Genomic DNA, 25,083 nt, shown 5'->3' on the forward strand with positions numbered 1-25,083 from the left:
GACACTATTTGGAGCACAGATAAATTATTAGAATGGGCCGAGAAACTAGAACCCCTCGAATCATTGAACCTGAAGGATACGACGTTTAAACTAGTTTCCTTATTAGCTCTGGCAACAGCGCAGAGGGTACAAACACTATCTCTTAGTAAAATAAGCGGTATCGTGATATCAAAAGGCCGTATTACGATAAGAATTACTGATCAGATTAAGACTTCACGTGTCGGTGCCACTCAACCCTCTTTCATTCTTCCCTTTTTCACTAATAGAAAAAATGCTTGTGTGGCAAGAGTGCTCCTTAATTATATAGAAAAGACTAAGGAAATGCGAGAAAATGTAAATAATCTCTTCATAACGTTTAAGAAACCAACTCATAGTGCTACTTCTCAATCTATCAGCAGGTGGTTAAAACAATGCTTATGTGCTGCCGGAATCGACAGTTCATTTACGGCACACAGCACAAGACATGCTGCAACTTCAGCAGCGGACATAAAGGGGATCGATTTAAACATTATAAAAAGCACAGCAGGTTGGTCTAATCATTCCAAAGTATTTGCCAGTTTCTACAAAAGACCAGTAGATACGGACAAAAGTTCCTTTGTCACCTCGGTATTGGGAGAAACCGTAGGCTAAAATATACTTACATTAGTAAAAAAAAAAAAAAAAAAAAAAAAATAACACGATTAAAAATTATAATATTAATGAATAAATAAATAAAATTATTAAATAAATCATAACAGTCAAGATCTCTAAACATCTACAATGTAATCTCGAAGAACGAGACTCGAAATATAATTGAAAATCAAACGAACTTACCTGTAAGTGATGTTCGATTGCAATTATATGAGAGTCTCGTTCGAGATGATTACATCCCTCCTATCCCTCTAAGAGTGATCCCAACCCCAAGTAATTTATAAGCATAAAATTTTTTTTTTGTTTTGTTTTGTTATTTTTTAGTTTTGAATTAAAATGTTAGCTTTAAACTGAATGAAGAATGTATACACCAGAGTGCGCGGGAGGCTTACCCGCGGCAAGTTTGAATTTTACTCTGAACTTTGTGGCTTGAACTAGTAGAAGTAGCGGTACTACAATGTAATCATCTCGAACGAGACTCTCATATAATTGCAATCGAACATCACTTACAGGTAAGTTCGTTTGATTTTCAAAAATACGAGAACACTTATCGCTCGAAAATTATAACGATAACTATTGTCCTGATTTTTTACCGTCGTTAAATTTATTCCATTGAGTCATCATAGATTTGTTTCTTTTTTTTTCTTTATTTCTTTCTTTTCTGGTCGCGGAGTAGAGGCTAAATGTGAGTTTAGTTTCTAACCGGGATATAATTATAGAGTAGGGTAAGAAATAGAGAGGTATGCTCACATCGAGACCCGCGAATGACCTTTACAACCTCGGAGCTGATCCGTAACAAAAAAATTTATCATTCATCATTTTAGTTAATTAGTAAATTTTAATTAATTAATTAATTAGGAAAAAATTATAAATGAAACATTTTGTAATTTTTAGACAAATGAAAACTACTTTTTCATTTTTATTAAACAGAAGAAATAAATAATTATCTGCGCGAAGATTTTTTTCATTAATAATATAATTAAAATCTTCAAAGTGAATTTAATCAATAAAATATCATTGACTCTGCAAATAACTTCTAACATATTTTACAGTGTAGTAGGTGATAAAAAATAACAAATTTTAAAAATAAGTTGTGTTTTTAAGGAATTAATAACGTCGAATGACTTGAAAATTATATCCAGATGGTTCCTCACACCCGGCATCTTTTCATTGCGGAATTGTGAGGGTGACCAGGATGAGCAGAAGGGCTGGATGATCGGAGACAAAAAATGAGCGACAGGCGTGTCGCTGCTGAGGTTGCATTGTTCCTCTCTCGGACCGAAAACCCAACTAATCCGTCGACTCGTTGCGTTCTTAACAATGCCCTGTCTGATCATTTCCTTCTGCTACCCCTTACATTCCCCAACTCAATAAGCTCCAAGTCCAACTAAGGGTATTTATTCTAAATAGAAACTCCACATTTGATCTTTAATTAAAATTTAGATTTTGAGGTAATCGGTTAGAATTAATAAAAGAAAATATGAAGAAGTTAATAGTTATTTTTTGAACAGAGAATACAAAGTTTTTAAAGAAAAAAAAATTATTGTTAATTTTTTAAGATAAGAAATTCTTAAATAAAGACAAAAGATGCTCTTAAAAATACTTTTTTTGGATCAAGAATATTTTTCCTTAAAAGCAAATAATTTTTTTTATAGGAACATGTATAAATATGAATATGAATATAAATATAAATATTAATAGGATAAAGAAAAGTGTAAAGAGAGTGAGAGAAACAAAATTGGATTGCTAATGGCCAAAGTTAATCCCAACGTCCGGATCTAAATTACAATTGCGTAAGTTTCATTCGGGACAAGAGTGTAAGAGTAAAAGAGTAAAGTAAAGTTAAGTAAATGAGACTAGTTGACTAGTAGTGGACATTAACATTAACATATATTTATCTGTATAGAGTTAGTGTTGTGTGTGTTGTAATGTTGAGTTTAAAGCTTTCAATCTTTGAGATTTACGTGTGGCTATTTTACGCGAAACACGTACACCGCTTGATGAGGCCTAGGACTTGGAGGGATTTCAAACTCACTCGCGAAAACTCTTCTCTTTGATGCTTTTAATAAATTTCAACGGTGCAACATACTCGTCGGAATCGATTGTAAATCAAGTTGATACCCTGACAGAGCATTCTACCGGGTGTTGTGTGTGTGAGCATGCAAGTGTGAACATTGCCACGCTCGATCTTACGCATAATTATAAATATGACATTTCGGCATTATAACGATCTGAGCTATCTGTCTTCCAATGTCTACCAATTATTTTGTTTCACAATTCATTATTTATTGTCCCTCTAATTTAATTGTCGCACGCTCTATATATGTATTGTATCAATTAGAATTATATTTATTATTGACTCCTATATTTGTTACTCTATTTTTTATTTTTTATTTGACACTTTGACTAGGCCGTAATTTATTGCTTCTTATTTTAATTATAATAAACTGTTGAATTCATTTATTTCGTTTATAAATTTACACATTTTTAATTACTGAAACATTTATCAATAAAATATAAAAAAACAGAAAAATTTATGATTTTTCTTACAAAAAATTCATTATTAAAATTTTTGTCATTCAATTTGTTTTTTCGTTATTTTTAAAATTAATTTTATTTTTCTTAAAAGATTTGACACCTGACTATTCGCGTTTAAAAATTATATTTGTAGGGAAAAATTGTAGTCAGTTTAAAAAATTTCAAAATTTTGACATAATAAATAACACGACTCTACAAAAAAAATTTTCGTTCTTTGTCCTAAAGTTTATACTATTATTTTCCAGTTAGTTATGCACAAAAACGAAAAGAAAATATCTTTTTTCGGTATAAAGTTTGCTTTTGTGATAGTTATAATAATAATACTCATTTTTCAATTTTTTCATAAATTTTAATTGATTTTAATATTTTTAAAAAGACCGCGCGGTGAGAGTGGGGTATTAACGTTTACACTGTGCCGCTAGATGGCACACGAGTGATAAACAACCTTCAGGTGTTATTTACAAGCCCAGAATAACTTAAAATGTCGTCACGAAAGTGCAAATACGATGCTGATGCATTTTGTTTTATATGTGGTCAATTTATTAAAGTTCGAGACGTGAAATATGAACTAAAGACATCTCACGTTCTCTGTAAAGCCTATGAAGCATATTTTGACTGTCCTGTACGGAATCAAGATAAGCCATGGGCTTCACATGTTGCTTGTAGTTATTGTAAAAGGTGTTTGGAAGGTAAGCAATTTTTATTTAATTAAGCGATGAATCCAAAATAATAGACATATTAATTTTTATTTTTATATTTTTAGTTTGGTATCGAGGTGAGAAAAGGTCTATGAAATTTGCAATACCAAGGATTTGGCGAGAACCAAAAGACCATATTACTGACTGCTACTTTTGTATGGTGAATCCGAGTAAAAGACGTAGAGGTAAAAATGCAAAACCTATTGAATATCCTGACCTCGAATCTTCTTCTGCTCCAATTGCTCACGACCTGACACGACCAGTACCTGAGCCACCAAAAAAATTATCGCAGAAAAGTAGCTCATCTTTTAGTTCTTATAAAAGTAATTCCGATAAGGAGTTTTTGCCTACACCTGAACAACCAAAAAACTATCTCATTACTTCAGAAGATTTTAACGATCTAATTAGAGATTTAAATTTGCCAAAAAAAATAAAGCAGAGCTTCTAGGCTCTCGGTTAAAACAGTGGAATTTGCTTGATGATGTTAAGATCACGGATCAGCGGACTAGGCATGAAATGTTTGCAACGTTTTTCACGAAGGAAGATGGACTTTGTTTTTGTAATGACATTAAAGGTATGTTTGAAGCAATTGGCATACCCTGTGTCCCTAGCGAATAGCGTTTATTCATTGACAGCTCTACAAAAAGTTTAAAAGCAGTTCTATTGTACAACGGAAATAAATTTCCGTCTCTTCCAATTGCTCACTCAGTACATCTTAAAGAAAATTATGAAAGTGTCAAAATTTTGCTTGAATCTGTAAAGTATCGTGAGTATAACTGGGAGCTGATTGGAGATTTTAAAATGGTGGGATTTTTAATGGGGCTACAGGGTGGATATACAAAGTATCCGTGTTATTTGTGCTTGTGGGATAGCAGAGCGGATTCTAAACACTATATTCAACGGTCATGGCCTGTAAGAACAGAATTGTGTGTCGGAAAACAGAACGTCAAATTTGAGCCGATTGTTGAAGCGGAAAAGGTGTTAATGCCGCCTTTGCACATTAAGTTAGGGTTGATGAAACAATTTGTTAAAAAACTGGATGAAACTTCAGAAGCTTTTGGATACTTAAAAAAATTTTTTCCGGAGTTATTGGAAGCAAAGGTTAAAGCTGGGGTTTTTGTTGGAAAGCAAGTTGGAACAGTTTTAAAGCAATAGTTTCTGGATTTTTAGGAAATAATAAAGCTGAAAACTACGAAAAGTTGGTTGAGGATATGCTTACAAATTTTAAGGCCATGGACTGCAGGATGTCATTAAAAGTACATATGCTGCATGCTCATTTGGATAAATTTAAAAACAATATGGGAGCCTATTCCGAAGAGCAAGGAGAACGTTTCCATCAGGACATCATGAATTTTGAACAACGCTATCAAGGCCAATACAATGAAAACATGATGGGCGACTATATTTGGGGTTTATTGAGAGAAAGTAGCTATGAACATAAAAGAAAAAGTAAAAGTGTGCACTTTTAAGTTATTTTCCACTTTTCTGTAAGCTAATTTGATAGTAAAACTTAATAAAAATAATAAACATTTTTATTTCAATAGTTTTATTTTCAATCAAAAATTAAAATCCGAGATTTTTAAAAATTTCGTTCAATCAGTCTTCTAAGCACAAAAGCAGTTTTTCATGCCATATATTTTTTTTCCGTCTTATTACGACCTAAACTACCGAAATTTAATGCTTTGCAATCAAAGTCAAATTTCATGGTGACCCGTATAATTAAATTATATCAAACTACATTAAAGCACTAAATAATTGATTCTTTCAAAGTTTTTTATTTCTACGAACATTTTCGTCTGTCAATATTAAGAATAATGATAAATAAATAATAAAATTAAAAAAAATCTAAATTATAAAGTGATAAAAATGGTTATTTTATAATTCAAAAATAAGGTGTTCATCTCGGGAATATGATTAGTATATCATTATAGAATAAGGCAAGGTTAAAATTGAGTTTATTGAGCAGTTTTCACGACACTTTAACGTTTTACCCTGGGGAAAAAATACATTAAGTAGTTGGGGGTAACGCTAAAATGGTTGGATGAAAAGCTCGTAAAAGAGAACAACCAAGTCTGTACTCGCTTTCTTCAGGCACACTAACTTAAGTATCGAAAAAAACACAACCTTATTTTTTTAATTATTTTTAACTCTAGAGTTCGAGGCTTTTTTAAATAAACCGCCGGTTAACTTTGCCTCACTAATTACAAACTTTATCATAATATTCATTTACATTTTTTATATTTTAAAGTTTAGTAACAATAAAAAAAAATATTTATAGTTTGATTTACTTTTTCTGTTCCAGGTAAGAATGACGTTCAACTATTACTTGCTTAGTTCGTACTTTGGTAATTATTGATTTTAATTTTGCGGTACATACAAATTTTATTAATATAAGGACAAAGTTCAAATGAAAACATGAATCGAGAGTTGTAATGAATAGGTAGATATAAAATCAATGAAGATGACACGGATATTGCATACAGAAATATAAAGAATGTCAGTAAGAAATAAGAACTGGAAAAATTGTTAAGACGCAACTGAATTGTATTAATTATTTTCATGTTGCTCCAGCTAAAAGTTAATGAATAAAATAGAGCTATTATTTTGAGAAGTATTGATAAAAAAATTTAAACGGGGAATTTTTTTAAATTTATTTTACTTAAAAAAAAAAGAATAAAATATTTTTTAATTTTTTTAATAAAAATTCAATTTTTATTCGATTGAGCCCGTAGAACTAATACTTGTTCATTTTCAGTGAAAATTTTTTTACTTTATTAAAAAAAAAACCTAACAGATGTTGAAAATTTTTAAAAGTTGGAATTTTTTAACAAGACAAAAAAAAATAATAACAAGTGAAGCGTTAAAAAGAAATGTTAAATTACAATCGACAATCGAACGTATTTTCCGACGATAATAATAATGATGAGTATGATACGAAGTAAGTTAAATCGTAGGACCTTTATTGCTGCCTTAAAACAGTTAAGTTAATCCGAGTGTCTTGTGAATGAGTACGGAAGATTCGAAGGAGATAAAAACAGAGTAAGAGACAGAAAGCCGAACATAGGAGAAAGGGAGAATAAAGTATATGAAGGGTGTTATAGAGTTAAGGGGTAAAAATAACGTGGCTGGTAGGTAACTTAAAGTTCCCGAGCCGGAGTTTGAGTCGGATATCGCTTTTTGGTGTGTATATTTCCTAGCGAGACAAAAACATTAACATAAATCAGGAAACGAGGGAAAATAGCAGTAGTGGAAAAGGGAGTAGGAAAGAGAGGGGGATGTTTATTTGATTGGTCTTTCGGGCGGGTTAAATTGCATCGTGCCCCGCACAGGGAGGACTATGTAAGTTCTTTCGTTAATTAGTATTGTACAAGTTAAGTCGAGCCGTACTAACTAAAGTGCTCGGTTCGTCGTAAACTTGGACAATAAAATATCATTAATTATTATCATTATCATTGTTGTTATTTTTATGAATCGTATATAATTTATGTTATTTTTTAGAATTGCATACACATTCATACATTTCCGCTTCGCTTATAGATTCAGGGGTAAACGATTGCGTGTGCGATGCCGAGGGATAAGGTGCCACTTATCGACGTGCATTTCACCCCTTCTACACTTTATCCCGTTCGTGCTGCACGAGTCCAACCCTTTCGGCCTACGACGCTATTTTTACTGCGAATTCGATGAATTGTCATCCTCAAAACTTCCCGGTTATTTGTTACTTGTTTAAGTTTTTATTTATCCATGCTCAATATTGTCTGTTTGTATTACACGAGATAGAGAAGTAGCAATTTAAATTATCATTTTTAGTCTCATGATGACTGTGTATATTCTAAGAATTTATAATATTGTTCATAGAAATTTAATTCCAGATCTTTAGGAAAAGATTTTTTTATTTGTTTAATGTTTAATTGTCAGAAATTGTAATTTAATGAATAATTATTCTCTACTAAATAATTATTTGCTTTGCCCAATATTTTGTCATTAAATACAATTATTTTCAATATTTGAAAAATTTTGTTCATTTATTTCTCACATATCTCTTATTAATTATTCATAAACTGTCAATATCACTTCAAAATTATAGAAAAACGGAATTACATAAAAACTCAAACAAGTATACAATTAAATACTGAGTAGACTTTCCCTCAAAAGCAGACTGCCGAAAATAACAATGCGCAAAAAATCGCTGAGTTACTGATATAATAAAAACCTAACAATAAATTTAATCAGCTCAATAATTTCTTTCATCCTTATGAAACCGAACACTCAACCAGGTAGTATTCATTTTGCATAACCTACAACCATTTCAACTAAGCATGACAGTCCTATTATAAATTTTTCTCTTCAGACTACCCTTTCAATATTTTAATAAATCCTCCTTACTTCTTACTTTAATTCAACCCTTCTTTTATAATTATTTTCATGGATAATGATAATAATTAATTAATAAATATTTTTAACACTCAACTGAAAATCTGAAAATTTAAATGGTTGTTTTGCATCCGGTAAGTAGTTGCTGTTGATTTTAGTTCAACACGAATTCGATAAGAGTTTGGTAATTTTTTTACTGCCAAGTTTTCATGAAATAATTAATTACGTGTACTTAGTGCCGTATTTATTGTTTTCCAACTCTCTCACTGCGTGTTTTCTCTTATCCTCTTTTTACAACTCTCTGTCTCGCTTTTAAAACCCGACAAAGTTACCGTGAAACACATCGAACCCCTTATATATATACATATATGTATATATGTATGTATGTATATATGTATATATGTACATATATGTATATATGTATGTACATATATATATATATATATATATATATATATATATATATATATATATATATATATATATATATATATATATATATATATATATATATATATATCGGAGAATAAAAGGGAAAGGAGTAGAAGGTTTTAGGCCACGCGTTTTCCACAGGATTACCTTATCTCTGGACTCTCACTCGCAAAGCACCTTTCAACCCCAAGTCCTTCTTTTAACCCATCAACCCTTCCTTTATTTTACAGATAAATATGATTAAATGTATGTGTATTTAAAGTTGTTACCTACTTCAGAATCAAAAAGGGAGTAATAAATTTTTTTGGCCAAAAAATATTGAAAAATGTATTTTTTTGTGAAGAATTTCATATTTGGTTAAAAAAAATATTAATCTTTAAATTTATTCGAGACTCATATTTAATATTTTGTAAAATTTTTCAAATGGTAAATTTTTCTTTGTTTTGTTTTCTTGATCTAAAAAAAAGGTGAAAATTTGAAGATTAATATTTTTCTTTGGTCAACTAATTTTTTTTTTCATCTATATAACTTCCACGAAATTTACTTATTCTCCAGCAATAAATTTTTTACAAATAAATAAAGAATCCCAGAAAAATAAAATAATTATAAATTAAAATACTTGAGTATGACGGTGTAAATAATAAATGCAAATAATTAACTCATAAAATAAATAAAACAATCTGAAAAAAAAATAATAATAATAATAATAATAATAAATATATGTTGAGTGGTGATATGAGTCAAGTACTCGTCACTCAAGCGCACACATTAAGACAAGACAACATAAATTATCAACAGTTGTTTGTCATCGTGATGATCACAATGATGATGATGATGATGATGATGATGATGGCTATTCCTCATCTCTCTCACCTCGTCTATTTTTCCCAACTCCAGAGCTTGGCCCGGTCGCTTCATCTCTGTCTTCTATTCGGTTACTTCCCACTCCAGGTCTTTCTTAATAACCAAACAAGTCTTGGTCTTTCGTATTCGCCGTACTGGATAGAACCTTTGTTTGCTTTCCCTCCTCAAACATCCTCCGCTGTCATACGCGTGTTTTTTCTTCGCGTTTTATTTCATTCTTCCTCTACACCGTGAATTTTTTTGTTATTTTTCATCTTCTTCTTCAATTTTAACATACACACTCGTCTCTCTACTCCTTGTATGTACACGCGAACACTCGTTCTGATGGCAAGCAAATAGCTGGTATTCACACAAACAAACAAAGTTAGGTGTCGCAACAGTCAATTCCATGAACGAGTCCGCTCATTGGCATTGGAATAAATAAACAAAGTGACTAAGATCATCCGTACCCACTGTATATTCGTAGTTTGTACTTTTGTTGTCCAGCCCATCATTCGTTAAAAGTAAAAAGGGAATGTTGGTTTAAAAACGACTCAAGGGCAACAGAAAGTTTAAGAAATGTTTAAGGAGAATTGTTTTTCATGAATGATAATAAAAATTTTTTTTAAAATCTAATAACATTTACTAAGGATGTATCTAAGTACACTGTAAAAATTTCGGAGAGTAAAATTTAAATGGAATGTATTTATTCGTGATATGATTGGTCAAATTAGTTTTAAATCAAAAATATAAATTTTTGAAAAAAAGCTCCCTTCTCAAAAAATCCTAACTGTAAAAATTTAGTAATAGAATTAAATTTTTCAGTATTAGTTTTCACCACCTACTTCTCATTGTCAGCTTGTATTGACTAAAAGAAATATATTTGTATTTGGTTTAGCATTCTAGAAAAACCCACGCTAAAATCGATCGTTGCCGTAGTATAAGATCTAAATGACTAACTATCATTCAACATACATACATTATCTCTCTTTTATTTGTACGCCCGCGTAATATTTGTCATAACATTTTTTCTTGTAGGTGTTACTTAGAATTTTAACAGAAAATAACAACTTTTTTTTATGAGTAAAGTATTGACATACAGAGACATTTGTGATAGGGATTAAAATGTTGATAATGGTGTTTAAAGTAATTGCAGGTGTAAATAAAAGGAGGAAAGGGGAACAAGAGAAAGTGCGATTTTTTTTTTTTTTTTTTTTTTTTTTTTTTTCAGTAGTATAAACGTAATATAAAGGCTACTTCCTTACATTTTACTTATCAAGGGAAATTGTTGTGATCATCTTAATTCTAAGTAATAACTATCAGAGAATGTTGAGCCGTATATTTACAATAGAAAAAAAAAAAATTAATTTTTTTTGACCATTCAAATTTAAGAACAAAAAAATTTATTTAAGACACAATTCTTTATTTTTTTAGTTTCTTCTTTTGATTTATCATAACAAAAAACTGTTTTGTCAAAACAAAAAATTTTTGGTAATAAAAAAAAACTGTAGTTTTTCGACAAAAAATATATTTTTCCACCAAAAATAAAAATAATTCGAACAATTATCCGTAAAAATAAAAGTTTAACGACATTAATACTAGCAATTATTATGATAATACGGAAAAGTTGTCAAGCGTTCGCGTGAGTTGAGAAGAGAACAAAGAGTGTGTTTAGTTGGAGATGATACAAATACAATATAATGTGCGATATATAAATACAATGGAAGGAGTGTTGCGGGTGTCCGCGAACTATCCAGAGAAGGGGTGAGATGTCAGTGTTGGTTCACTTTTTCATTTACATATATAATAAAATATATATTTTGTCCATTACACGATACAGCATATAATATAAATTAATATTTATAATAATATACATTAATACATTAACATTAACAATAATATCGAGAAAAGGCGTAAGAAGTGAACTAGTAGAGGTAATAAGTATTGAATATGTATGTATGTATGTAGTTTTTTTAGTGCGTCGATAAGGGGCTTGCGAAGCGAGAGGTAACTAAAACAACTCACGAAACGCGTAAACAAAGTCAACATATAAACAGGCCACTCGCGGAACAAACAACGTGGGGGCCGAGCTGTTTAGTTGTTGTTCTCTTATATATCTTATACTTCACACAACACTACAACTACATACACATATAAATGTCTACATACATGCTAGATCTTTCTTAGCCTTAGATTTTTTTTCTTCATTACTCTCATTCTGAAACGCGCTTTTATCTCTCATTTTTAATGTTTGTTTATTTCATTCCCTTTTTATTCTATTCCACGATTTATTCATTTACTCGCGCGGCAAAGTCTCGAGTGTTATTAAATATAATTTAAAAGTTATAACAAATTTTTTAAATTAAAAAATATTTATCTCAATCGTTTGATAAATTTTAATTAATAAGAAAATTCTTCGGATTAAATTTTTGTTGATGTAAAATTTGAATAGTGGAAATTTGTAAAAACTTTTAGTAAATTTTGAAATTTGTTTTGGATGATAAAGAGAGAGAGGAGAAAGAGGAGTGTGTGTAAAAAAGTGAGAGAGAGAATAGAGGGGGTTACTTACGTCACGACACCACGCGGTTCAACAGGTGCGGCGAGTCGCGTCATCGAGCAAGAGTATGTAAATATATTTTAATTTTTTTTTTATTTATTTATTTAAAATTTTTTCTACTTTTTTTATTGCCGAGTCTATTTGTCATTGACAAGTGGTTAAAAAATATCGAGAACGTCGCGCAACTTGAGTAAACAATATGAATATTCCGTTTCTTGTATGTACTTATATGTTTATAATATAATAATAAACATCGTTTTGAATAAAGTCTTTTTTGTTGATATGTAATTGAAATTATAATTATAATTAAAAATTAATATATTTATGCATTGAATGCTAATTATTTTTGAATAATTAGTTTTATTAGGTAGTAGTATCAATTGTTGATATTTTTATTTTTATTGGGTCGGTTCTCATGCTGACACGTGCTCGATCACGTGTTATTAATCAATATCTTATTTATATCGACATTTATTTATTTATTTATTTATTTTTGTATAACTTATTTATTTAAGCATGCATGTCACTCCTACGTGTTAATGACCAATTTATTTTATTACGATTTTTCAATGATTAATCGTCAATTTTATGTCTTGGTTCAAGGAAAATTTGTCTTTGGTTCGCTTAAAAATATTTATGTGAGCTAAAAAAATTTTCAAGAAAATTTACATGTGAAAAAAAATTTTTTTATGCGAAAAAAAAATTAGTTCTTCATCAAGAATTTTTTTTTTTTATATCAATTGAGCACATAATAAAAAAATTAGTGTAAATTTTTTTTTTACATTAATGAATACTGAGGTTAAACAGTATTGAGAAAATTGAAACCAAATAAAAGTTATAGTGGATTAAAAATATTAATTATTCAAAGGAATCAATAACAAAATGTTTGTCACAAATAAATAATAAATACATTTGACAAACGATATTGTTTATTGTATATTGCATTGTAAGCGATAATATAATATACATGGAGGTATATATTTACAAGATGAAACATTATGACACGGATTATTGAGTTAGACTTTTATTGTCAAACGAAACTATTGTTTTCTACCAGGTAATAAATTTATAAATAAATTATTAATCAACAATGCTGGTTGTTATACATACCACAACAAAAGTAATGATGCCAACAATAACAATTATTTATAATATATAATTTGGTATTTTTTTTTGTATATTTGTAACTTAATTGGTTTTTATAGTAATGATGAAAATATTTATAAATTTACCCTCAAAAATTTGTAGGAGTGATTAGTAAATTGAATAAGAATGATTCATTTAATTTAGTATACTACATTGTATGTATGTAAGTACTTGATACACAAATAGTTTGATAGGGCATCGAGTGCGTGACGTTAAACTTTTATTCCAGTTGACCTTGAATTCTACACCACTAACCATATCGATCTTGCTGATGACCTTGACCGATGTCAATTACTATTTTTTTTTTATTGAATTTATTTAATCATTCATTTATTTGAGTTTTTTTTTTTATAATTTTCGTTAAATTATTTTTTTTGACAAAATGATAATAATTTTTTAAAAATTCAACGTTATTGTTATTAATGTGTTTTTAACCAAATAAAATATGATTAGACAAAATTAAATGAATTCGTTACATCTTTGAATTATTAAATTTATTTTTAATTAATAGAATATTAAAACATTAATTTCTCCAATAAATGAATAAAAAAAACATATTTTTTTATATTTTAATTGAACGGTTAATGTTGATCAATTTTTCAAATAATCAATAAAAATATTAATTTTTCGAGTTGAATAAAATATTAATAATAAAATATGTGCAATGCCTGAGGATGAAGTGCCGTTTCTACTTAATCTGATCTAAAAGTTAAATAGCAAAATATCGAACAAACGAAATATAAACTAAAGGGGAAGAAATATTAAATATTATTTTTATTGTTGTTATTACTATTTTTTCTCATACACAGTACTGAACGATATATGGATATTTAAATACCAAGTGTAGACTGTGTATTTATAGAATATGTGAAACAGTTATTTTCTCGTTATCGTTATCTTAATAGCGTGTTAAGTGTTACCACTCACACGTGACAAATGAAAATCATTAGACGGGATTAAAAAAACTAAATAAATTAATCATTAGAACTAATGAATAAAATTGTAACCTTGGTCCAATAGATCGATTTAATAAATCATTCTAGTTTTATTATTTTTATCATTTTCTATTCATGTTTATATTTATTCAAACATATAACGATCAATATTTTATTACATTTTTTTAATATGCATGTAAACTACAAGAGTATCTCCCGGGATTTGTCCACGCGGAAACTTTGAAGGAAAAAGTTAAAATAGTATGAAAATCATGGTAATAAAAATAAAAATAACAGCAATATTCACTGCGCATTTGTATTACAATGTATAATATAATATACAGTACCACAGTGAAAAAATTTCAAAGGTCTTTAGGGACCTTGAAAATTAGATCATTTGCATTGACTTTTTTTTCGAATTTACATTGTAATTTTAAAAGTCTGTTCTGTTAATTTGATTTTATTTTTCAAAAATAATAGTTCATTTAGCAAAAATAACTTTTTAGATGAGGAAAAATTAATAAAAAATTTATTATGTAATTTCAAATTTTTTTCATTTTTCAATTGATAAATTAAGTCAGTGTGTTAGAATTTTCAAATTATCTAAAATGAGAATTTCCTGTTTAGAAAGATGAGTAAAGTAAAATTTATGTGGGCTGATGATTTCTACTTGTGATCTCAGAGAATTACTTCCTCTGATCCTTATATATACATATATTCACACATAGACAGGCTTACATAGATCTATATATGAGTATAAAAGTATATGTACATTGTAACATCAATATTTATGCCTCGTTAATTGTTTTTTACGTCTTTTTCTAAATAGAAACACAGCACTTATATTAAAACATTTCTCTCACAATTAAACAGCATTGTCCTATTTGTACGCCACATGACTCACTAACAAAAAAATTTTTAAATTGTGCTGTAACACGTGTATGATACAGTATAAAATATGATACAACTAAAAACTAACAATGTTAAGTAATTAATGGGAAACAAATTCCTACTTCACACAGTTTATTTATTACTCGCTTACGCCGAACAATAAACAACAAACAAACAAATACATTAATGTATTGTTATATAACTAATTTTGTATGAAGATTATTCCACAGTTTTTTTAATGAATTTTTTACGTCTACAAGATAATTATCGAAATAAAATTTTGGATTATAGAGAAAAAAATTTTGTCAATAATATTTAGAGGGAATAATTAAACAAAAATTAATTTTTTAGATGAGAAAAAATTTTAAAAACGTTTCTTTTGAATCTTGTGAACTTTAATTGAGATTGTTGATTTAATGATCTAAGTAGTATCAATTCCCATCGAGTAAAATGAAAAAAACTCTCCAATAATTATATGATAATTTTAACTTTTTAACTCTCTTCGTGTAGAACAGCTGTGATAATTAAAGATATGACAGAGAGATGCATAACAGGTGACCGATTCAATCCGACACCGTATCGTAAGACGCGGTAAATCATGGAGGGAAGCCCTTCTCAGAGTACATATACACCTTGTACAATATATATAACAAGGGACCATACATTATCAAAACGCCTAATATGCCCGTACGTGCGTGTACCAGCCGTTTTCCTCCCTTAACACTCCCATCACTTGAATTCACCTTTATATTACCCGGAACCCGAACCGTTTCTCCTCCCCCTTATAGAGATAGTGCGATACCTCGACTCCCAACAACCCCAACTATTTCTCACGGCTCTAGAATCTTATTTCCGGATGCAAATCTACTCTCGGAGAGTTATTGTCTCTCTGATTATCCATCCGTCCATCCATTTATTTATTTATGTATTAAAATTTCTTGATAAAATAATCGGATGAATAATAAATGAGGTTCATGATTTTTCTCGGGTCTGCAGTAATTAAATGATAATTTTAACGGGGAAAGGGAAAGGGTGAAATGAGTATTTCAAGTAGAATACGAGTTGGTGTAAAGAGAAAGGGCGTGTAACTCTTCAGTTATCTCGGCGTGCTTCCGTTCTGGGGATAGAAGAAGGGCAGAATAGAAAGGAGAAAGAGGTAGGAGATAAAAGGTGTAGGAGTAGGTTGATCACGTCGGTGTGTTCTCTGTTGCCGATGCTTTGGGCTACGAAGAAGCTACAAAACTCAGCTCATTCTGGCCTACCTGCTCTCTGTTGTGTATTATGCAGACAGGGCTTTAGTTTGGACTTTAGTCTGAGTCAGAGTTCCAGTCAAAAGAGTAAGAGGTTCCGCAACATTTTCATGATTTTACTTGGCTAATTGTTATGCATGGCGTGCATTCGGAGCCTTTTACCCTTTAAACTCCTCGACACCCTCATCCTCATCCTCACCCTCTCTACTTTAATAACCTAAATCGTTTGCCCCTTTTTACTCTTTTATTAACCAATTTTGTAATAAGCGATTTTTTGGCTATTTAATAAATAAGTAAAAATACTGTAAAAAAATTGAGAATGATTTTTTTGTGTTATTATTAATTAAAAAAAAAATCCGCGAAGTTTAATTTTTTGCGTTTTTATAATAATAAAAATAAAAAACTGTTTTTATTCGTTTAAAAACAAGAAAATGCGTACTTAGAAATTTAAAAAATTAAAATTTTTTCCCTTGATTTTATACAACAAATAAATTTGTTATATGTGTATTTAATAGATAAATTTTAGTAAAAATAAAATAATAATTACTTTTTTAAAAAGTTTTTAACGATTCATTAATTACCAGCAAAGCTATTAATTTATTTATCAACAGTTTGAGGCTGGAACACTGAGCACTGATGAAGAAAACGATAATTGTTTTGGTTGGCGAATTAAAGTTTAATGAAATAAGGTCTGACGGTATTTCGAGCAAAGACTTCCCAGTTGCAGAAGGGTTAAGACTGTGTCCGGTCGGGAAATAACTTTCTTACCTACTTACTGTTTCATCTCCTCTCCAAGAAATCCGCTATCTCGCTGTACTAATAGTTCTATTCATCCTGTCATTTATTTTTTTACACTTCAGTATTATTAATATTTATTTTAATTTACTAAGAATATTTTCATTTCTAACCTGTCAAAGCAAACGCGAATTTCGAAGGCTTTTATATATCAAACACTGTCTCGTAAATCGCTAGCTTCTGACAAACAAATAATTTAGTTCAGTGACATGATAAAATTATTAGTACCAACACTACCAAGTTATATTTAGTCGTACCGAAACCAGATATATTTGTAATAGGCAAATTATTTCAAGACTAGCCAGAAATTAATTTCTTTAAATGATTAGCATCAAATAAAAAATATTATGATACTTTATTAAAGAAATTTCTCTTTAATGATTATTAATTACAATGACAAAATTATAAAACTACTTATTTTAATATTGGAAAATTTTACTATTTTAGATGATTAACTCTAAAAATTTTTAAATTGTCTCCTATAGGAGGTGGGAGAAGTCTCATTTCCCAGTTTTGATACATAAACTATTTTCGAAGAATTTGCGTAAAAAGTATAGATTTAACGCGTAATTAAAGCATAAATAAGCGAAATAAATGAGGACAATAAAACATTTATAGGATAATTTAATCTGAAAGAGATTAGGCAAAGAGATTCAACTGCATACGCACGAGTGTTGTATCTGATATGGTCACTAGCGGGTAGCGCGTGCAAACCGCGTCTATTTTACTTCGCATCGCGTGTCTTGATAACGTTCTATTCGGTCTCAGAACCAACTCAGCAGTATTTTACTGGATTCTCTATTCTCGGTTTATTCTCTTTTCTCCATCTCCATCTCCATCTACATTGCAACAATCTCACTTAATATATATACCTCATACAATATATATATATATATATATATATATATATATATATATATATATATATATATATATATATATATATAATGTACAATGTACACACACATATTTATCTACCGGTCTCACTTTTACTAGCACTAATAATGTACATACCAAATATCTTTCAGCCTTAATTTTGCCATGAATTTGCGTGGTTAGCTTCCACCTATGACTATAACTTCACCATTATTATTATTAATATTGTTGTTGTTATTATCACTCGCATGTGCCTCGTGGCTCAATATGAATCCCGATGAAATACAAACTAGCTCACAATTAGAATTGCTTGGCAACGATTAGTCTCTTTTATGTTTAATTATACATGTTCATGTGTGTATTGATACGTGAGAGTGTAAGTGCAGATATTTATGCGCGATTATACACACAATATCTCAGCTCGTTCTAGCATTTATCCACCACGTTTGTATTTTCTTTGTTATTATACTGATGTACGTGCTGCAACCGTCGAAACGTTAATCGTTCTAACGAAAATATACACATATTTATAACATACTAACGTTCGTACCGGATTGTACCATTTTAATCAACATTAATTTCAAAATAATTTATTTTTGATAAATTTTTTTCTCTATTTTTGGAACGATACTTATAATGGGATTCTTGGGGATTTAAACAGGAAGAGGTGAATTATTTAAGAGCAATTAACATTTTTTAACTTTGATTTTGTTAATTGAAAATATTACGGTTAAATAATTTTTATTATTTAAAATTTTATAGGCTTAAAATGTTGAATTTAATTTTCGAATTCTGTTAAGTGATTTTACTAAAAAGGAAATTATTAAATTAATTCAAGAGAAAAAATTTCAAACTAAGAAACTGATTTTAATGAAATTGATCATTTTTCATTAATAATAAAAATTTTTGAAAAAATAAAAATTTATTTAAACCAACAGTAATTTCTTAATCATCTTTATTTTATTAATCATCTTTTTTATTTTTATATAATAATTTAAACTAAAAAATGTACTGAATAAACCTCAATTAATAATCCAAAAAAAAAATTAATTAAACATTCGACTGAATCGCTTTCGTGAAAAGCCAAGAAAAGTAAAAAAGTGAGCGGTGGAGGGGGTCGTAAAGTTGCAGCAAAGTCGAAAGGGACAAACCCTCTTTTATATAAAATCTTTGACGCGTCGACTAGAACCAGTCATTAATAACTTTTAGGTGGCAGATTTTGCTTGTATTAATCCACCATATTATACCGCGCCAGAACCACTATTTTCCATCCGAGCGTTCTTATATTTTATTTTTCTTTTTCTTCGCTTCTCCTCTTACTTCCCGCCCTGTAAGGCTTAGACACTTTCTTGTCGCGACCCCCGAATTCTCACCCTGCCAGCACCGAGCATTGGCTTGCACTCCCACACGCTACACACCGTGACTCGGGACGAGCTGAGTCGACGACTCCTTAATGAAAAATCGGAATTTCTGCTCCGCTTTCTTTATTTTCTTTTTATTTTTCTTTTGCATATACACACAAAATATTTCGCGTAAGCATTATCACGAGCTCATTTTATATTTATTGGACTCAAAAATTTTAATTAATTATTTGAGCGATTAATCTCAAAAAATGTCAAACTTGAAGGACCAAAAAACATTTAAAAAAAAAACCAAAAAATAATATTGTGATTATCCGTCAAATATTCGGTGGTTGATATTTAGTCGAAGGGGTGAGGTGTGTATACATATATAATGTATAGTGAGCCCCGGAGGCTTACCAAACGTCGAGTAGTCGTCCTTTATTTTTAGGATGGCATCGAGGTACCAGAAAATCTCTTCCGCCCTCGAAAATCGCGACACCCGTCGCTGAACCAAGACTGCTGTGTTTGTGGATGTGCGAATATATACTGAAATATATGAGAGTGAAATATATATAGAAGAGAGAGTGACAGTGAGGTGGATTGTTGAAGGAGGGAGAAACATTGAGAGAGTGAATGAGTGAGTGAGCAGAAGCAGAAGTCAGGTTGGTGTCGTATACCTCCTCAGTTTTCTCATTTCTGTTTGCTCAAGCGTCTAAACGGACGTAATGTGCTCGCGTGGCAAATTAACAAACGCCCGAGGAATGAGAGAGCTACATTCCCTGACGAAAACGACACTAACCCTTTCTTGCTCTCGTTCTCGTTCTTCTGCTGGCTCTGATCCTCTTCACTTGTTCTACCAGCTCGTTTCCATCTCCTCAAGGGGCTTAAATCCGCCGTAAGCTTAAGAGACAGTATACATTATATTGTCACGCAGTATATGTATAATTTACGCACACACTTGTCACTGAACAACGAATTTCCTGTGCTATTAGACAATCGCGTATTATTTTGTTTAATTAACTGAAATTTATCTTGTTTTTTTTTCTTATTGTCAATTCTAAATACAAAATAAATTACCCTAACATTAAATATTATTGAATATAATGAACCACAATGTAACAATTATTAAATAGAAACTATTATTAATCATTAACATTCCCAATTTTTTGACAGTATCTTTTTTGACAATGAAAACCGTTTTAACTGAATGTAATTAAATTCTTCTCCAAAAAAATAATTTCTTTAATAAATAATTAGTTAAAAATTTCAAGTGAAAATTGACTAAAAATTTTTTTAAAGGATTGAAAGGGTGAATTATGTATTCTACAAAATTTTTCTATCACAAAAAAAATTATCCCCTTGAAAAATAAAATAAAGTATCAATAATCAATTCTCTTATTTGATGTCGTGCCTCAAAATTCATTTTTATAAAAGACATTTGTTAAATTAACACACAACTTTAATCAACCATGAAAATTATGATAAGAAATTCTAAATGAAACTATTGCCTTTAGACAAAAAAAAAAATTAACTCAATTCTTCTAAACTAACCTTTTTACTTCTCCATTGAATAGAGCAGTTAGCATTATTTTAAAAAAGCATAATATTAACTCACACGGAATGCTGGAAATTTACGATAGCTCGTTGAATAATGCTCAAAGAGTAATTTTCCTAAAGTAATCTCCCGAAACGCATCTTATAATGCTAGCGCTGAAAATAATAATAACAAAAAATGTTCGGGCGAAGTTTGGCAGCGCTTCGAATCAGATAATGGAGATAAACTTAAAGTAAATTAGAAAATAAAATTACTTAGAGACTTTGATGATACGTAGGTAGGTCTGTAATAATATTTATTCTTTATGAAATTTGTTATTAAAATTTAAAGTGCATTAGCCGGAGTTATTTACCCTCACAAACTATTAAATATATATGGATGGATATGAAAAGAAGTATAAGCTGAACAAAGTCTGTCTGTCTTGGAGTGTGATAGGTCGAGGTCACGCGATCCCAACCCCTTTTTTCAGGAGCAGCTAACTTTCGGGTTGGCTCAGAACCTAACTCTCCTCTATCCACCCTCGATTCGCGTTCCCTTATAAACTCAGACTGTTTCTTATGTGTATACGTATAAACTACACAGCATAAACTAAAACATATATGTACATTTAGGCGGGTGGGTGGTGTTGCATCATGACTTATCGGCCCTAATTATTCGCCGCCGGTAAGAAATAAACGGATGATGGTTCGGTGATCGGAAGTTGCTTCACCCCTTCACTAATTTTACTACCCTTATAAAATCGATATTTCGCTGCCCTCCCTAGTCTATTATATGCTCACTTTAATTTCACCTGCATCGGGCTCCTGCATTTAATAATAAATGGAAAATATTTTATCCTTCAAAACAATATTTTAGGGAAGGGGAAAGTAAAGCTCTTTAGAAATTTCATTCAATCAAATTTTTTCAATATTCCAAAAAAATTGTTAATGTACTCTTCAAAGCTTAAATAAAGTTACGTTGTAACTTAAAAATAAAATGATAATCTTTGAGCAGAGGGGATACTTAACAAGCGGAACAAAAATATTTGAAACGATCCTTAAAAAAATAAACTGGACCCTCTGGAAAGCAAACAAGGGAAAGTCGGTGTGATAATTTTCCAATTTGACCTCATGCATTATTGTCCACACGAGAGTAAGTCTGAGTGGCTGTTCGAGTTGGTAGCTGCAACAAAACAGTCCTCGGCCGTACTTAAATGCATACATATGCATTTATAATATAACATACATGCATACAGTCATGACTTGTGCTGTGCACTACACCCTCTAGCTCTCGACACGTTCCCGGCATTTGTGTGCATGAAAAAGGTTTTAAAAGGGGTAAGGAGACTGTGTGTAAGCAACTTGGTCTCTCATGTTTTTTGCAGTGGCCAGACGATGCTTCCCTTAAGTACACACTACTTTTTTTATTTTATATTTAGCAGACTCGGGAGCTTTTTTTGTTAATCTCTATCATTTGCAACTAATAGACCCGAAAACTTGTGGTTGATAAAATAAGTAATATTTACTTGCCAACTTTTTACTGCAAAAAAAATTTTCGGGTGAAATATAGTATTTTAATTGAAAAAAGTAAAGTGTTTTGTAGAATTGCTAAAATTGTAAAATGGGGAATTTTTTCTCTCTACTTGCACTGATAAAAAAAAAAATATATTCGATTCGAGAGAAAAATTCATGAACCAATATCAACATTTTGAAGAGTTTCATCTCCTTGAATTAAGACGAAAAAATCCTTGAATCAAGTAAAATTCACTTAAACTAAGAAAAAAAAGTTTTTTTAAACTTTTTTCCTTGATTAAAAACTATCTAAAAAATTATTCTCCTTAAAAGTCTGTCTCTAAAATCAATCTAATCATTTTCTTCAATCAAGTATTTTTTAATGTTTGTATTAAAAGAGAAAATATGTAAAAATATCTAGTGTTAGTTAAAAAGTAAATAAATTTAATCAGAAATTAAATTTATTATATTTGTATAATTTCAAATTAATCGACTACTCAGCTACATTAGGCTGTACAATAGAGCCAGCAGAAAATACTGCCCGTGAGAGTGCGACGCCCGCATGTTTGTTTCACCCCAGCATTTTATCGCGAGTATAAACACTACGGAATATATTGTAAAGAAAAGAATAAAAAGTGTGTATAGTAGTTATATTTTTTATTTTTTTTTTTTTTTTCACAATAGCAAAAATAATAATATTGTTATTATTATTATAAATTGGGAGCGATTGCTTGTAATACTTTTTGTGAATTAAATAGTGAAGCGAGTAAAGAATGAAATTAATAATTTTTGTTGGGGTTGATGGCGCAATAGGATAAAATAAATCAGAACAGAGTAGCAGGAGCGGGGGAAAAATTTAAGCGATGGATATTTAAAGCTTGGAATGAGAGTGGACAGGTAAGCTATTGGATGCTTCGGATCTCTGGAGCCTGGAATGAGTAGACCCGTGGAGAGCAGACGATATAATTTCCCTTGAGGGAGATCGGGTGGCGAACTCCGTTCGAGAGCTTGCGAGGTAAAGGGTGAAGGGCTGGAAGTGGAAGAGAAAGAGGGTGGCTCGGAGATGGTTTTTTTTTAAAATATGCCTGAGAGATCGGTGTTGTCCAGGTGGACGCTCTGCTCATCCACCAGTCCATCAACTCGGCCTCCAACCTCCGACAATCGATTATTATCTTTCTAATTTGCATAGCAGCCCCCTGACCCTTGTTCGAGTCCTCTCGCACTCTTTCACCCTTTTCACATGCCCTGCACTTATTATTATTATTACTTTTTGTAGAATGGATGATAGTAAAAAATTAGAAATATCTTCACCTTAATTTCATCAGATTTGCTGAGTATAGTAGCGAGTATTCTGTTACATTAATACCAAGATTATTTTTGCATTATTATCGAGTTCTTTTTTTTTTTTTTTTTTTCTATTTAATTGGAAATATTTAAGCATCTGCTATTATCAGGTAGGAAAGTATATGAGAATATAATCATTTTTATGATAAATCACGTCTACATTCTATCATGTTTTATCAATTCAATATTGAGTGTTTGATTAAAGTCATTTATAATTATAATATTATCATCAATGGTTTGCTTTTTTATTATTGTTAATTATTTTTTTTGTCAAGCACAATAATCTACATTTAAAAAAAAATCAACTTGATTCAGTAGAAAAAATATTGAATTAAAATTAATTTTTTAAAATTGAAATTATTATTTTAATTTATTATAAAAGTCTAAACTATGTATATTGTAATTAAAGATATCGGAAAATTATAGAGCCAAAATTCTTTTCATAATTCATACTCCCGGCAGTCGTACGGCGATTGTAATATTAAAATGATACAATGTTTAAAATAAATAATGAACAATGTAAATTGTTTGTTCCTGAAAACAGAAAAATAAATATAGAGAACAATAGAAGGTACACAACAATAGAACAGCATAAATTATATTCCCGGTTAGAGGGTTCTTAGTATGTACGAATATGAATACGAAAGCATCTGTCTAAGAATAGGCAGCACACAGATATAGCTGCGCCTATAACCAGTAGACCACCCGGGTCATTGGCTTAGGGGTTGATACATCGAAGGGGTAGGTCGGCACACATCACAAAGTGTATAAGGTTGCACGATATGTGCTTACAATAGTACTCTTTAAATGTTACCAACTCGTGCGTCATTTAACAAATGTATATTTTTTTTTGATTATTTATTTATAGCAGTTTATACTTTGTTAAATACTACCCTTTTACAGCTTATACTTTTTACTGTTTGCTACGTTTAATGACTCGTTTGCCAGAATATTTTATATTTTCATGGAAAAATTGTCTCTTTGTAATTCTAACTTGTAAATATTCAAACTCAAGTTCATTTTAATTTGAATTTTTGATGAAATAGAACGAGATAAACAGCCTCGATAATATACTAAATCATTTTTTTTCTATCGCAATCATTTTGTATCGTTAAATTTGTTCTTTTGATAGTTTTAGTGTAAACCTACTTTTCGACTGATTTTTGATAAATTTTTTTATAAATCAATAGAAAGCATATATGAAATATGTAGCATGTAGTATTTAAATTTTTTCATTGAACGGAGTAATAAAAAAAACAAGAGGGGAAAGTGAAAAAAAAGGGGGATGGTATTATAAAAATAAAAACAAAAAATAGTTTCACGAGGGTGGATTATTCAAGCGAATTGAACTAACAAGATCCCAAAAGGCAGTTTATATTTAATGTC

At 30.1% G+C, this 25,083-nt stretch overlaps 2 protein-coding genes and 1 long non-coding RNA gene across 25 annotated transcripts in view; 2 read left to right on the forward strand and 1 right to left on the reverse strand.

Moving 5' to 3' along the window:
* Foxp (forkhead box transcription factor P) overlaps positions 1–25,083 on the forward strand; it is a 173,129-nt gene that overhangs the window by 17,943 nt on the left and 130,103 nt on the right. For 4 of the 23 annotated variants that reach the window (XM_074253947.1, XM_074253948.1, XM_074253950.1 and 1 more), the window contains exon 1: positions 9,556–12,137. The exons of 6 other annotated variants lie outside the window; for them this stretch is intronic. In XM_074253947.1, the coding sequence (XP_074110048.1) occupies positions 12,013–12,137 (125 nt within the window). In that variant the 5' untranslated portion in view covers positions 9,556–12,012. Of the gene's footprint in view, positions 1–1,123; positions 1,143–9,553; positions 12,138–25,083 lie in introns of those variants that run through there. 13 more of the 23 variants (XR_012480433.1, XR_012480434.1, XM_074253965.1 and 10 more) reach the window with 8 other exon arrangements.
* LOC141534559 (uncharacterized) lies at positions 3,650–6,487 on the forward strand. Its single transcript, XM_074253987.1, has 3 exons — positions 3,650–3,857; positions 3,932–4,051; positions 6,169–6,487. The coding sequence occupies exons 1-3, from the start codon at positions 3,650–3,652 to the stop codon at positions 6,198–6,200; spliced, it is 360 nt and encodes a 119-aa protein (XP_074110088.1). The 3' UTR covers positions 6,201–6,487.
* The window catches only part of LOC141534560 (uncharacterized), an 89,827-nt gene continuing 68,599 nt past the window's right edge, over positions 3,856–25,083 (reverse strand). Inside the window, exon 5 of the long non-coding RNA XR_012480435.1 lies at positions 3,856–4,219. This is a non-coding gene — a long non-coding RNA (uncharacterized LOC141534560). The remainder of the gene's footprint in view (positions 4,220–25,083) is intronic.

This window comes from Cotesia typhae, unplaced genomic scaffold (genome assembly GCF_013202065.1).
Source record: "Cotesia typhae breed Kobodo isofemale line unplaced genomic scaffold, CoteBio_Ctyphae scaffold_13, whole genome shotgun sequence".
Lineage (NCBI taxonomy): Eukaryota > Metazoa > Arthropoda > Insecta > Hymenoptera > Braconidae > Cotesia > Cotesia typhae.